Below are 15446 nucleotides of genomic sequence, written 5' to 3'. Positions count from 1 at the left end.
TGGTATTTAGTACCTACTCATCTAGCCAAATTCTATCCCCAAGCATCCCCTCTATGTTTTAGAGGATGCGATCATTTGGGTACTCTTCTACACATTTTTTGGGAATGTCCTAGAATCAGAATGTTTTGGAATAAGATATTCTTCCTTATTCGCAGAACCATTGGCTGTACGCTTAAGCAAGAACCAACTACTGCTCTACTTAACTGTCTAATCCCTAAAACTTCTAAATCTAACCAGATTCTAATTAGGTTTATCCTCCTTGGCGCCAAAATGACCATTGGCCGGTACTGGAAATCTCCGACAGTATCCTTTCGTTTAGCCAAACAAAAAATTTCTTAGATAATGATGCAGGAAAAGATTTTAAATACCATCCTGGACACTGTGGATAAATTCAAAATTATTTGGGAGCCTTGGGCTTCCCAGGTGGGGATATCCCTGTAAACTGGATTCATAGATCATAGCTTGGAATCCTTTCCGGGTACCCTCCAGGGCCGGACTGGCCTACCGGGATACCGGGAAATATCCCAGTAGGCTGGCTGCACTAAGTACTGCTGGGGCTGCTTTTGCCTCGGAGCTTGGCTGGCTGCCAGCCTATGTCACAGTGTCAGCAATGTAAAGAGCAGCGCAGCGGCGGCTGCCGCACCATGCAATGGCTGTGTGCCTGTGTCACTGTGTCTCCTCCGCCCTTCTTGCGCCGTGTCTGTGTGCCTGAGGGGAGGAGCAGGAGAACGCCGTGCTGCTTGATTATTTGCCTTCATGACTCATCCCGTGCGGCGCCAGCACCGCCCACTAATCTGCACGAGGAGAATAGAAGTGAATGGCCGGCCGTGCAGCTGCAGCACAAGAATTAAGGTACTAAACATCTCTCTCTCTCCCCCCTCTCTCTCTCTCTCCCCCCTCTCTCTCTCTCTCTCTCTCTCTCTCTCCTCTCTGTCTCTGTCTCTCTCTCTCTCCCCCCCTCTCTCTCTCCCCCTCTCCCACTCTCCCCCGCTATCCCCCCCTCTCCCCCTCTCTCTCCCCCCTTTCTCTCTCTCCCCCCTCTCTCTCTCTCCCCCCTCTCTCACTCTCCCCCTCTCTCTCTCTCTCTCTCTCTCTCCCCCTCTCTCTCATCCCCTCTCTCTCCTCCCCCTCTCTCTCCTCCCCCTCTCCCCCTCTCTCTCCCCTCTCTCTCTCCCCCCTCTCTCTCTCCCCCCTCTCTCTCTCCCCTCTCTCTCTCCCTCCCCTCTCTCTCTCTCTCCCCCCTCTCTCTCCCTCTCTCTCCCCCCTCTCTTTCTCTCTCCCTCTCTCCCTCTCCCTCTCCCTCTCTCTCCCTCTCTCTCTCTCTCTTCCATGTTTTGTTTAAGTGCCAGATTATCTTTGAAAAGCTGTATACCATCAAACACTGCCACTGTGCCCTTAGTTTGCCAACACTGTGCCCTGCCAATCAAACGCAGCCACTGTACCCATAAATTGCTGCCACTGTGCCCCATCAAACGCAGCCACTGTACCCATCAATTGCAGCCACTGTGCCCATTAAACGCTGCCACTGTACCATCATACGCAGCCACTGTGCCATCAAGCCCAGCCACTGTACCCATAAATTGCCACCACTGTGCCTATTAAACACAGCCACTGTGCCCATCAAACGCAGCCACTGTAACTATCAATTGCCGCCAGTTTGCCCCATCAATTGCTGCCAGTTTGCCCCATCAATTGCCACCAGTTTGCCCATTAAATCCTGCCAGTGTCCCCCCCGCCCGGCACTTACCTGTCTCAGGTCAGCGCGTTGCTCCACGCTCCCTCCGATAGGCATCCAATCACAGCGCCTGTCGCTTCAGCCAATCAGGTGACAGGTAACCAGACCCAGTGCACCTGATTGGCTGAGAGGAAGGTCAGTGTTAGGGAAGTGATTTATTTGATTTCCTAACACAGCACTGTATAAGCAGCGAACGCACAGCAGTGTGCCCGCTGTTTACCAATTTGGAAGCCTATTAGAGCCAACACCCCCTCCGCTGTAATTCAGATGCCCGATGCCCGACAAGGGGCTGGACACCTGAATAGGGGGCGGCAGCAGCGACAATAGATAGATTCATGCAATGCATGAATCTGTCTATTGAAGATTGATGGGTGCAATGGACGCACCGCCACTGCCCAGTTGTATTTCCCCTGGGTGGGGAAATCCCACCATGTTTTACATTATACATTCCTATACACTGTGTGCCCTATAACAAGGAGGTGGGCATTAAAGGACAGAGTGGTGTGCAGGCAATGTATTTATGTTACGTTAATGAAGCTTTGAACATGTTTACGTCTTCCATACTTTGAAGTAAAATTCTTTGATTATTCCTTATTCTGGCAATATATATCACCATAGCAATAAGTGGACTGTTCTTGATGATTGTTCCACTTTTACCACTTTTAACTGTAATTCGCTTTTATATATATATATATATATATATATATATATATATATATATATATATATATATATATAAAGCCCTATGTGCTTTTATATGTGTCTTATCTATATATAATGCACTCTTTAAATGTGCTTTAAAATGCATGGTTTTCCATTTTATGAACAAGAAAATAATGACGTTATGATGTTGGGCTGGTACATTAATGCTATGGGGCTGGTATGACATTTTTTCCAGGGCTGGTTTTCATTCGCAGTCCGGCCCTGGTACCCTCTTGCGATAGCCCTCTGTGCATCTCCTCCGTCCTCACCCCTGTCCTATACTCTTTGCCTCTTCTCTTGTTTCCCCCTCTCTCCTCTCCTCCTTCCTTTTACTATACTTTTCGATGCTATGCTTTTTTGACTCTTGGTATAAATGGGTTTTTCATTTAGACAACCAATGGGTAGATCTCGGGATAGGTTCTCCTTCATTTTTGTTTCTTTTCTTTTTTTTTTTTTACTCAGCTATCTCCCTTTGAGATACTTTAGACCTTGTGACAGATCTTTAACTAACCCTTCCTGAGACTGCAATCCTGAATGTTGGTTCGTTGGTAATGTTTCTATAATTGATCTTTATGTCACAAAAGGTTTACCCAATGTTCACATTTAACCTAATAATCTATTCCATGGTCTGTTTATATACTTATTTTATGTTCTGGTTGTCTGGGCCTTACGGCCTCCTGCACAGCAAGATCCCGGACGGGGTGCGGGTGGTAGGGGGCGCAGAGAACCTAGAGCATCTCCACGAAATGTAAACCATGATCACGACTGGTATTTCTCTGTTTTCGAGATTTCCTATGTAACCAATGTACAAAACGCTCTTTATACTTTTGTTATGTTGAATTATTTCAATAAATTTTCAAAAACAAAAAAAACAAATAGGTGCAAAAACACATTACATGCTTTTCTGCAGATTCTCCATTGAAGTCTATTGAACCAAAAAATCGTTAAGAAAAAAGTCCCCTGACACTTTCCAGCAGCTGAAAAAAACACAGATGTGAACGTGTCCCATAGGAAACCATGTAAATGAACTGTCTCGTTTCTGAAAAAAGCACCAAAAAACGCATAGATGTGAACCAGGTCTAAGATGTTTAGTAACATAATGGGGTTAAAAAAAAAATAGCCCTTTATAGTATAAAAAAAGCAGATAATCACTACTGTAAGGGGTTCATTTTTTTTACTGTAGAACTGTGAAAGTAATATTTACAGTAGCAATTATTTGCTCTTTTTGTACTATAAAGGGCTCATTTTAGTTTTTTTTACCCCATTATGTTACTGGCCGATTAATCGATTATGAAAATAGTAATCGATTAATTGATTAGTTATTTCAGCCCTAAACCGGAGTAAACCCATGCAGGCACAGGGGGAACATGCAAATTCCAGGCAGGTAGAGCCATGGTTGGGATTCGAACCAGCGACCCTTTTTACTGCTGGGCGAGAGTGCTACCCACTACACCACTGTCGCTCTTTTTTTGTTTATAGCGCAAAAAATAAAAACCGCAGAGGTGATCAAATGCCACCAAAAGAAAGCTCTATTTGTGGGAAAAAAGGGACGCAAATTTTGTTTGGGTACAACGTCGCACGACCGCGCAATTGTCAGTTAAAGCGACGCAGTGCCGAATTGTAAAAAGTGCTTTGGTCAGGAAGGGGGTAAAAATCTTCTGGGGCTGAAATCGGTTAATATCCATACTAAACTTTCATCCAGCATTAGTTTCTGATATGAATATAAAGGGCAACTCCACACCAAATGTAAATCAAAGTGTGAAAGATCTTCTGCTGGATCTGCCATGACGATCTCACTGGAACTGGGAAAGTGTATCTGTCAAAGCCAGGTAATTGAGCAGAAAAAAAAAAAAAAGAGCGGAACTTCCTCTTTTTGTGAAGTTCTGTTTTAAATGACATTATATAGAGTCACACATTACAAATCAAATTCATTTGGGTTGTTCTTTGGTGGTAGGTTTTGGTAATAGCAAGAAATATACAGCTAAAAAAAAAAAAAAAATTTACCATTTTGGGCCAGTTTTCCTTTGATAATAAAAAATAATCAGATCTCCATTCCCATTTACCACCAAATGAAAGCCCAATTTGTCCTGAAAAACGCGGTATAATTCACCTGGATGCAGAAGTAATTGTGATGATATGTACCGTTTTACTAACACATGTCAACATTGCAAAATTGTGCTTAGGCATTTAGATTTGTTTTACCCTTAGGTGTGAAGGGGTTAAAGTAGTAAGATTAGTGTCCTCAAGTTGCTGCTAAAGTTGCTGGAATATTCCACAGTTACCCTAAACCTATCCATGTTCAAATTCTACAATAAAGCATCAGAAAAGCATACCATTGGACTGTTCACTGAGCTAAAGGAGTGACTGACAGTGTGCCTGGCTAAGAGGAAAAGACCTAAGGGACCTTAAAGAGATAGTAATCCGCAGCAAACAAAAAAAATAAAAAATTGGGCCTTAGGCAGTTTGTCATAATGTGCCAGTATGCACTTCATACTAGCACATTATGACAGACTTGCCTGAAAACAAAGCCCTCCAGTGCATGGGCGTCCGCAGGTAGGGGCAAGTGCCCCCCCCCCTGGTAGGGCTGGTGCTACCTATAGGCAAGTGCGCACAATCAGTTGGGGGCACCGCGCTGCATGTCCCAGGGCCGGGAACTCACATACACAACATGGAGTGTCAGGGAGTGATGGTGTTTGCAGCCCCTGAACTGAGAGGAGGCAGTGCTTCCAGAGGCTGGGAATACAAAGCTCTCCCGCAGCTTGCCTGTTACCTTACACCTGCTGCCTGGACAGCGTCTGCTAATGCTCAGCCCGACCAGATCACTAATGATTTCTCTCCCCTCCTCTCCTCCTCCTCGGCTCGGACTGCCGGCTGTGTGTGCTCTGCCTGGACATGTGTCAGAGGCCCAGCACTCCCTTCTAGATAGGGGCCCCAAAAACACCCACGCATGGGGCCCCAGCATCATCTGAGCTGTTCGGCATGTGCAGCTGTTGTTGGAGCCTTCCATCTGCCTTTTCTGGGGTTAGTAATACATTTAATTCTCTCTAATGTCATCTCAAGCTTGCAATATAGAAATTGATTGGAGGGGAGTTCTCCATACTAATGATTGTGTGTGTAATGTATCTGGGTGTATGGGGGTGTAATGTATCTGGGTGTATGGGGGTGTATTGTATCTGTGTGTAATCTGTGTGTATGGGGGGTGTAATGTATCTGGGTGTATCTGTACTATGTCTGCAGTCTCTGACCGTGATAAGGACAGTCGAAAAGGGGCAGAGCATGGGTGACCTTGAAATGATGCCCCCCCCCTGAAAAAAGTTCTGCGGATGCCCATGCTCCAGTGGCATACTGTCACTGCTATAGGCACTTCCATCTTCACCCGGTCTTCCTTCCAGGTTTTTAGACTTTGTCAGTATGAATGGCCGAGCGTGGGAGTCACTTTTTATTGCATAGGACTGCTTCCAAAGTAAATATCTCCTAAACGTGCACCGTATTTACTGTACCTATTATAGGCTTACCTATAGGTAAAAACCAACCAAGGGAGTTTACTCCCACTTTAAAATGGTGGCTTCTATGGGGGTTGCACTACATTGTAAAAAGCCTTGATATCCCCAGAGCCCTCATTTTTCTTTCCTGAGCCCATCCGTTCCAGCAACGTCCAAAAGCTCAGCAGCTCCAGCCGCTGTCCCTGTCCTCATTGGATAGATTGATAGCAGCGGGAGCCATTGGCTCCCACTGCTGTCAATCAAATCCAGTGACACTGCAGCAGGGGGCGGGGCCGAGTCCCGCTGTCTGTGTCAGTGGACGCAGCAGCGGCACTCGGGAGCCTGCCTGCACGGATGTCTCAATGGAAAGCGGCTCTCCATGGGGGTACCTGATGAAGGGGGAGGGGCCAGGAGCACTGGCAGGGAACCCCAGAAGAGAAGGATCTGGGCTGCTCTGTGCAAAATGTTGCACAGAGCAGTTAAGTATAACAGGTTTGTTATTTTTATGTAGCAATATGGACTACAATCGTAAAACACAGTACCCTCCCGTATTTCCAAACATCGCATGTCCCTCTAGTGATCAGTGTATCGTCAACATCATATTTGTGTGCCAAACAAAAAGGATTGTGAGAGGAGTAGTTCTCCCATCTGATAATTGCTTCATATGATTATGTGCCTGGACTACATATCCCAGGGATCTTTGCTACCATTAGGAAGATTGCTGGGAGTAGCTATAAAAGAAGCAAAAGCCTGCGTGGAGCTCTCTTCCTCCTGGGCCTGACGCAAGACGGACCTCTCCGTGCATGGAGGGAGAGGTCACGGCCTACCATGTGGTGTACCACCTTCCAACCCATACCAGAGGGGCCTAGCTCTGTCGTTCGTCATCAGATGTTCAACCAGCACCACTCCGGTCGCCTGCCAGTCAGTGTACCAAGCTTCACGTCGGGAGATCGAGACACGGATCTGCTGCATGCGTCTCTACGCTACATGAGTTACTGTCCGGAAGACATCCCATCAGTCTGGTCATTGGTGAGAGGGCAGTTGCCCAACCTTTACCCATCCTTTGTCACGGTTCCACTAGGACACTTTGCACAGACATCTCTACCTTAGGAATACTTTACTGAACCTATTTGAAAACTCTGCTTAGACATCTTTAGCCTTTACTCACTACAAAAAACCTATTGCTTCCCACTACACCTAATCGAATTACAGTTAGCGAGCTCCTACGTACCGGTGAAGACCATCAGATCTGCAACGGGGACATTAATGCTATTGTTGATATAAGGGCCATTATACTATTACTTTTAGACCTGCTCTCTCTCTTTAGGGTAGCAGTATAGGCTGGCTAGGTTCCATGTTCTGCAGAGATTCAGTATAATCTTCTAGCTGTGATCATCCTTTTAGGAGATAGCATGATTTCTTTACGGAAGTGTGTGTAACTCACTGTTATTTGTTAATATTTTGCCTTTTGTTTTTCGGAGGAATTCTTTGGGGAGTTGGCGCTATCCCTTTTAATTGGTTTGAGTAAATATTCTCAGAATATAAATACACAGAGTCGTCTGATTTATTACTTGACATGTGACGGACTTAACCCCCAGTCTTCAAATTACCCCTTAACCATACTCTCCGCCCTCCAAAACCTTCCTACAAATGACTTGACAAGGTATTGGAGTAAATGGCCTTGACGGCCTTTTATTAAAAATTAACATAAAACAAAATAAATAACATTTTTTAAATAACTTTTAATAACCATTCAGTATTCTCTTGGTCTTGGATGGGAACACACGCCACTGGTCACTGCGATAAACTTCAAATAAACTTTAGGCCTCCAGTCGCAACACTCGGACAGAGAGACAGTATCCAACCTTCGCAGTGACCTAACTTTACCCCTTCCTGGTTAAGGTACAAGATAACCCCATATCACATATGGATACCAACCATGTTATATCTCCATATAACATACATCTCCTCCTCCTCATAGACCCAAACCATTGCCTAGGCTCTCACTGTAGCCCCCTTCCTAATTACACCTAAACCAGGGAGGGTGGGTGGGAATCTTCACTCCCCGCCGCTCACCACTGACGTCACTTCCCCCTTTCTCTCAGTTCTTTTTCCTGAGCGCCTCCCTTGCTGTAGCCACTCCCCTTATCTTAAAGGGGAAACTAACAAACAGCGTGACTGTGCAGTCCGCACATGTCATGCTTTCCCTGCGCTGATCCCTTCGCTCCTCTGCTCCAGGACTCACTTCACAGTGGTACAGGGATGGGTTGGAATGTTCACCAGGGTCATGGCAGCGGAGATGAGCAGGTAATTCCAAGCAGTCCCTTAGTACTACGTTTATATAAAAAAACTCAAACCTTTACAACCCCTTTAAATCAGCTGACTAGTCTTTTTCTTAGACTACAGTATGTCTACCTGCTGCCTACCTGTACCTTCTGTCTGTTTTCTGAGTACATCTAACACCTGTCAGCATTAGCCTCTTCCATGAAATGTACTATGCCATTGCTTTACTTTAGTTCTCTGGCAGCTTCTGACTCCTTGGGGGGGGGGGAATAAAAACAGGCGCTCGCTGGCCTCCTTCCGTGGTGAGTCTACTTTTACTGCTGGTGACAAGAAGTGTGAGAAAGAGAGAAGAAAGCACTAGGTTGTACGTGCGTTCTCATATTTGTGATAAAATACTAAAATGTGTGCATTAAACATGGATATCACAATGCTCGGAATACATACAATAAAATAAGCTATACAAAAATTAAAAACAGTTTCCATATTACTGTCTCTCTGAATACCTTAATACAAGCTAACATACAAATCAATTCTTCCACAGGGTCTAGAACCAAAACCTGGAGATCTGATTGCATTTATAGGTATTGAAGATCCTTATGACCACTGGGGTGTCTATGTTGGAGATGACTATGTTGTACATATACAAGGTACGAATGCATGTCTATACACATATGCTCTTAGATTTGGCTAATGTATTGTTACAGTTTTCCCCACGTTCTCTATGATAAAAAGGACACTCACCAAGCAATTTATTACAAATACCTGCCTATTTGTGCAATTATTTAATCAGCCAGTCATGTGGCAGCACTGCAATGGATAACATAATGCAAATACAGATCAGGAGTTACTTGTAATGACCCAGGGCCATCTAATATTGATTGGACCCTGGGCAAACATTTTCTTGCCTCCCCCCCTTCCATGCAATTTTGCTCTCTACCTGCTCTGAGACATACAATAAATAGCAGCTAAACTCAAAACCTGTTTACTAAATCATATCAGGCAGTGATTACAATTGGTTGCCAGAGGTTACAGCATATCATTACAGCTTACTGAGTGGTTGCTAAAAGTTACAGCACACATTACGGCTCACTGGTTAGTTTCTAAAGGTTACAGCACATGATTACTGCTTGTTGATTGGTTGCTAGAGATAACTGTACATCAATACTGCTCACTGATTGGTTGCTAGAGGTTACAGCACATCATCTCCTCACTGCCTGCACACCATGGACTGGGGTGGTGAGGGGACCCATCAATAGACAGAAAACTCCAAGGGTTCCTAGAACTCCTGGGGTCAGTGGCAGTGCTGGGGGGAGGGGAGGGTGTGATCAATGGCAATGCAGATTTTTTTACTGACTACCAATATAAAGAGGCGTTTCAACACTGACCACCAATGTAATAAGGGTTTACACTGACCACTAATGTAATAGAAGCATTCACAGTAACCACCAATGTAAGGAGGGATTTACAGTGACCACCAGTGCTGGTGCAAGGATTTTTGACACCCTAGGCGAAACCAAATTTTGCCGCCCCCTCCTTGACTCTACCCTCTTTGCCCTGCCCATGTATACCCCATATTTTTAATGAAGCACCCATCAAATGCAGCCCAGCAGCACCCATCAATGCAGCCTCACCAGCGCCCATCAATGAAGGTTTGATTGCTTCCATTCATTCGGGAGTCAGGACACAGACACAGTCCTCTGCCGCAGCTGCCTCCTAATGCTGAGACTTAGTTGCTTGCTGGAGAGAGAAGATAGTAGGAACACCAGTGGCCGGGCGCCCTAGGGAGCAGTGCGCCCTAGGTGGCTGCCTAGTTTGCCTGGTGGTAGCACCGGCCCTGGTGACCACTAATGTAAGGGGAACCTTCACACTGGCCACTAGTGTGAATGAAAGGATTGTTCACCAATCCCCAATGTAATGAGAGGATTTATACTGACCACCAATGTATTTGACACATGTGTGTGTCCGGAACGCATGCAAAATCGCTTTCCTGACACCACAGAAACGTGCTGCCCTTTAGAAAATACACAGCAGTACCATTAATTGTTATTGACACCCTCACGCATCTGCTGACGTGCTGTGGAACCGTGTGATTTTTTTTAAAAGCGTTAGGGACGTTCTTCCACATTTCTAGCGCATAGAGCAGCCCTACATGCGACCTACATTTGTATCCACCCTGTCAGTACACCTTTGCATCCTAAAACCCCTGCTAACCTCTGCACCCCAAACCTCCCCCATCCTCTCCACTCCAACCCTTTAACTCTACCTCCTCTGCTCATCTTTGCACCCACCTTCCTTACCTCCATACATCCCCTCTGTGCTCACCTGTACCCCCCAAACTGTAATTCCTTCTCTGCCTACCTCTGTACACCCCACACTACCCTCCCCCCACTAATCTTCTTACCTTTGCAGAATAGGCTGAGGTTAGGCTTAATGAACACATTTGCAGGCAGGACTTTCAAGCATGCCCCTTTATCTCCCAGTGGGCAGCATTCAGTATAGGTGACGGTGGATATGACCTCAGGGGGCATGATATACATATGAATTTCGCCGCTCCGCCACTATTTACATATGAATGCTGCCGCTATTTGCATATCAATGCAGGTTATTTACACATAAACACAGGGTCTGCAGGCGAGTCATCTGTACACAACAATAGGGCAGAGCTGGGCAGCATTAGTAGCAGCACTTCACGCTGAGATATCAGCACACAGCATGGGACTAAAAGTTCAAGGGAATAGTTGGTAAGTATGAGGCAGCTGCTTTGGGCCCCAAAACAATGATGGAGCCTGGGCAGCTGCCCCTTTTGCCCTGCCTTAACCACTTCAATACCCACCCAATGTCAAATGTAGCCCGCAGATGGGATCTCCCATCCTGGGTGGGCGTCATATGATGGCCTGGGCTTCCAGGCCATCTAGGGGGCACGCACGTGCTGCCGGGGGTGCACACGTGCCCGCCGCGTTGCTCAGGACCCGGTGCGTGTGCCCGGCGGCCGCGATGTCCGCCGGGCACCCGCGATGTCCACCGGGCACCCGCGATGTCTGCCGGGCACCCGCGATTGCCCGTTAACTGAGCAGGACCGTGGATCTGTGTGTGTGAACACACAGATCCATGTCCTGTCAGGTGAGAGGAGACCGATCATGTGTTCCCAGTACAGAGGAACACCGATCGGTCTCCTCCCCTCGTGAGTCCCCTCCCCCTACAGTTAGAATCACTCCCCTAGGAAACACATTTAATCCCTCGTGTCCCCCTAGTGGTTAACCCCTTCCCTGCCTGTCACATTTACACAGTAATCAATGCAATTTTATAGCACTGATCGTTGTATAAATGTGAATGGTCCCAAAAATGTGTCAAAGGTGTCCGGTGTGTCCACCATAATGTCGCAGTCAGGAAAAAAATCGCAGATCTCCACCATTACTAGTAAAAAAAATAAATAAATACATTTTTTTTTAAAATGCTATAAATCTATCTCGTATTTTGTAGATGCTAAAAACTTTTGAGCAAACCAATCAATATACGCTTATTGCAATTTTTTTTTACCAAAAATATGTAGAAGAATACGTATCGGCCTAAACTGAGGAAAAAATGTGTGTTTTTTTTTTTTTAAATTGGGATATTTATTATAGCAAAAAGTTAAAAATATTGTATTTTTTTCAAAATTGTCGCTCTTCTTTTGTTTATAGGGCAAAAAAATAAAAACCACAGAGGTGATCAAATACCACCAACAGAAAGCTCTATTTGTGGGGAAAAAAGGACGTCAATTTTGTTTGGGTACAACGTCGCACGGCCGCGCAATTGTCGTTTAAAGTGTGACAGCGCTGAAAACTAAAAATTGGTCTGGGAAGGAAGGGGGTGAAAATGCCCTGTATTGAAGTGGTTAAAGACGGCCCTGTAATGATCACATTAAATACCAGAATTGGAAAAAATTTGATCTCAGTGATTTTAACTGTTGCATGACTTTTGGTTCCTGGTGGGCTGTACTGAGTATTTCTGTAACCGATGGAATTTTTAGGCACAGTAATTTCCAGAGGTTACAACAACAAAGAAAAGAAGAAAAGGGTACACCGACCTAGTGCATTACCAACATACCTATTTTATTAAAGAATAAAAAAAGTAATCTACTTATAAGCTCTTAGCAAGAAAAAGCACGTGTGATGGTGCCAACAAGACCACCTCAAGATCCAGTCCTCAGCCAGTGATGTGGGAAGCCCTCATAGCTTCTAGGCTAACGTGTTTCGAGGGTCGAGCCCTCTTCCTCAGAATCTAACAGTATGGATGGTTTCACATTGACCTTTATACCCTAATCAGCTCTTAGCCCAAAAATTACCCACCCTCATGCCTTTAACGAGAAGAGGGGTCAGAGCTGACCTCTCCCCTCGTTAAAGGCATGAGGGTGGGTCATTTTTTGGGCTAAGAGCTCATTGCATGTAATTTTTCTTCATAAATTTTGACCACAATTTAGACTGCTAAATTTTTGGTAAAAATAACCCAAATCAGTGTATATTATTTAGTCTTTGTAAAAAATATAGGAGTCTACAAGGTATGGTGCCAATCACTGAAAATTGATCACACCTGATGTAATGACAGACTATCTAATTTCTTAAGGCCCTAACATGGCAAATTACCCTTTTTGGAAAGTAGACCATCCAAGGTATTTAGTAAGCAGCACGGCGGGTTTTATTAAGTTGTAATTTTTTCCCAAAATTCTTTGGCAAATTGATAAATACAAAAATGTCACATTAACAGGTTATATCTAGACATATGCAATTCGTTTTGTTCCGAATTAGTCTTTCGACAAATTTGTTAATTCATAAATATTCTAATTAACGAAAACCTGTAATAAAATTGGAAAATCTGAAATTTGGAAATAACGAAAATTAGAAATAACGAATAATAACTATTAACTATTAAATTATAGGTACTGAAATTTCCTTTCAAATTTGGCTGTTAGTGAACGTAATGAATACAAATTTATCCGAAGTTACGAATTATTCATAATAACGAATGGCACATCTAAACGAATGGAACGTAACAAAATAATAAAAACTTTTTTTTATTATTATTAATTCCTATATTTTAAAAGCTAGTTATTATAAGTTAGGTATTATTTCAGATTTTCAAATTTTCAGATATTTGAATTTTTGTCCTTTTGAATTCTCTGAATTTCTTTTTTATTTGCAGAATTAAAACAAAAACAAACAAATCTTTTGGCAGTGCACATGTCTAGTTATACTTGCAACTACACCCCAAAACACATTCTGCTACTCCTCCTGAGTAGGAATGAGCCGAACACCCCCCGGTTCGGTTCGTAGCAGAACATGCGGACAGGCAAAAATTTAGTCCGAACATGTGAACACCGTTAAAGTCTATGGGACACGATTGTGTAAAATCAAAAGTGCTCATTTTAAGGGTTTATATGCAAGTTATTTTCATAAAAAGTGTTTGGGGACGGACCCGGGTCCTGCATGGGGGTCCCCCCAAATTCCATACCAGGCCCTTCAAGTCTGGTATGGATATTAAGGGGAACCCTGCACCAATTTTTTAAAAAATGGCGTATGGGTCCCTCTCAAAATCCATACCAGACCCTTTAGGTCTGGTATAAATTTTAGGGGAACCCCGCGTCAAAAGTAAAAAAAATGGCGTGGGGGTCCCCCCGAAAATCCATACCAGACCCTTATCAGAGCACGCAACCTGGCAGGCCGCAGGAAAAGTGGGGGGGGCGAGAGCGCCCCCCTCCTGAACTGACCATACCAGACCTGAAGGGCCTGGTACGGAATTTGGGGGGGCCCCATACATTTTTTTTTCTCCATTTTGGTTCGGGGTTCCCCTTAATATTCATACCAGACACAAAGGGCCTGGTATGGATTTTTGGGGGGACCCCAATGCCGTTTTTTGTTTTTTTTTATTTAAAGTTTTTATTTTATTGTAAGAAGAAAAGGGAATACAGAACATTGCCAATTGGGCATACCCTGGCGTTATTATGCACACATAAACAGCAAAAAAGGTAAGGGAGTACTTATGAGTAGCCTCTATCAATCTGCATCAAAACTAAAGGTTTAGCATTAGATAAACATTTGTATAACAAAGACATAGAAAAGCTTATCATATCATTGTAGCGTTCTGTTAGTCCAGTGAGGGGGTGAACTCCCAGGGGTAATAATGGTACTGGGATAAACAGTGGGAACTGCATTGATTATCATAACGCGGTGATGTAGGGGTATGTGATGGGAAGGGTGAAAGATATGGGATCCACTCCAGGGAAAGTCAATATTGCTAGCACAGTGGTGAACTTCTCGGGTCAGAGATCCAGGATTTCCAGGTGTTATTAAATCTATTAACTGACATATTGGCCTTGGCAAAGGAAAACTCCATCTGGAAGTGCAGGTTGAGTAATCGAATGGTATCTTTTAATAAGGGCGGGTCGGTTGATTTCCATTTCTTTGCAATCGTTAGTCTCGCTGCTATTAGGATGTGTGTGACCATCGTTTGTAAGTGTTTCGGCCATGTGGGGATTGAGAGTCCCAGGAGTAGGTCGAGTGAAGACATAGATGGGGATAAACCACATAGAGATCCAATCAGTTTCTGCACTTTCCTCCAAAAATTCCTGACGAGGTGGCACTCCCACCATATGTGTGAAAGAGATCCAGTTTTATCACAGCCTCTCCAGCATTTGGGTGAGGTATTCAGGTATATCCTCGCTAGCCTTTCCGGGGTAAAGTACCATTTGTGAAAAAGCTTTTGTAGTGATTCCCAATGGTTAATACAGTGAGATAGGCGTAGAGGCAATGTGAGGGCTTTCTGCCACTGTAGAACTGGAGTTGGTTGATCCAACAAAGAGGACCAGTACTGCGTGGAGGAAGATAGCAGGTCGGTAGTTGGCTTGGGAGCAGTTTATACACCAAAGAGATTCCTTTGGTCTTGGATGCATCCAGGTTGTAGAACTTGATCAGGGGAAGCAAGACACAGTCCAAGGATGACCAGCGCAGTTTTGACAGGCTGGATCTAATCCGCAAGCAGAGAAAGAAAGTGTGTTTGGATAGACCAAACTTCTGTGTTAGATGTTCGAAGGTATGCAAACCAGAGGGTGAGAAAAGCATATCAAAGCTTGTGATGCTGGCTTTTGTTCACTCCGAAAGGGGTAAGTCTGGGGATATAAGGTGTATCGCCTCAATGGGTAATGTTGTTAGAGTGTCTACTGAAATCCCTCCAGTGAGTTGCAGTAGTGCGGACCAGACTCTTATGGAGGA

The 15446-nt window shown here is 44.5% G+C and overlaps 1 protein-coding gene across 3 annotated transcripts in view; it reads left to right on the top strand.

Annotated features, from left to right (window-relative positions):
* Positions 1-15446, top strand: part of LOC141147251 (phospholipase A and acyltransferase 3-like) — a 129356-nt gene that overhangs the window by 32083 nt on the left and 81827 nt on the right. For all 3 annotated transcript variants that reach the window (XM_073634453.1, XM_073634452.1, XM_073634451.1), the window contains exon 4: positions 8744-8849. In XM_073634453.1, coding sequence (XP_073490554.1) covers positions 8744-8849 — 106 coding nt within the window. The remainder of the gene's footprint in view (positions 1-8743; positions 8850-15446) is intronic.

Source organism: Aquarana catesbeiana, linkage group LG06, assembly GCF_042186555.1.
Source record: "Aquarana catesbeiana isolate 2022-GZ linkage group LG06, ASM4218655v1, whole genome shotgun sequence".
NCBI lineage: Eukaryota > Metazoa > Chordata > Amphibia > Anura > Ranidae > Aquarana > Aquarana catesbeiana.
Note: the sequence above shows the minus strand (reverse complement) of the source record. Positions and strands in the feature narration are given on the sequence as shown.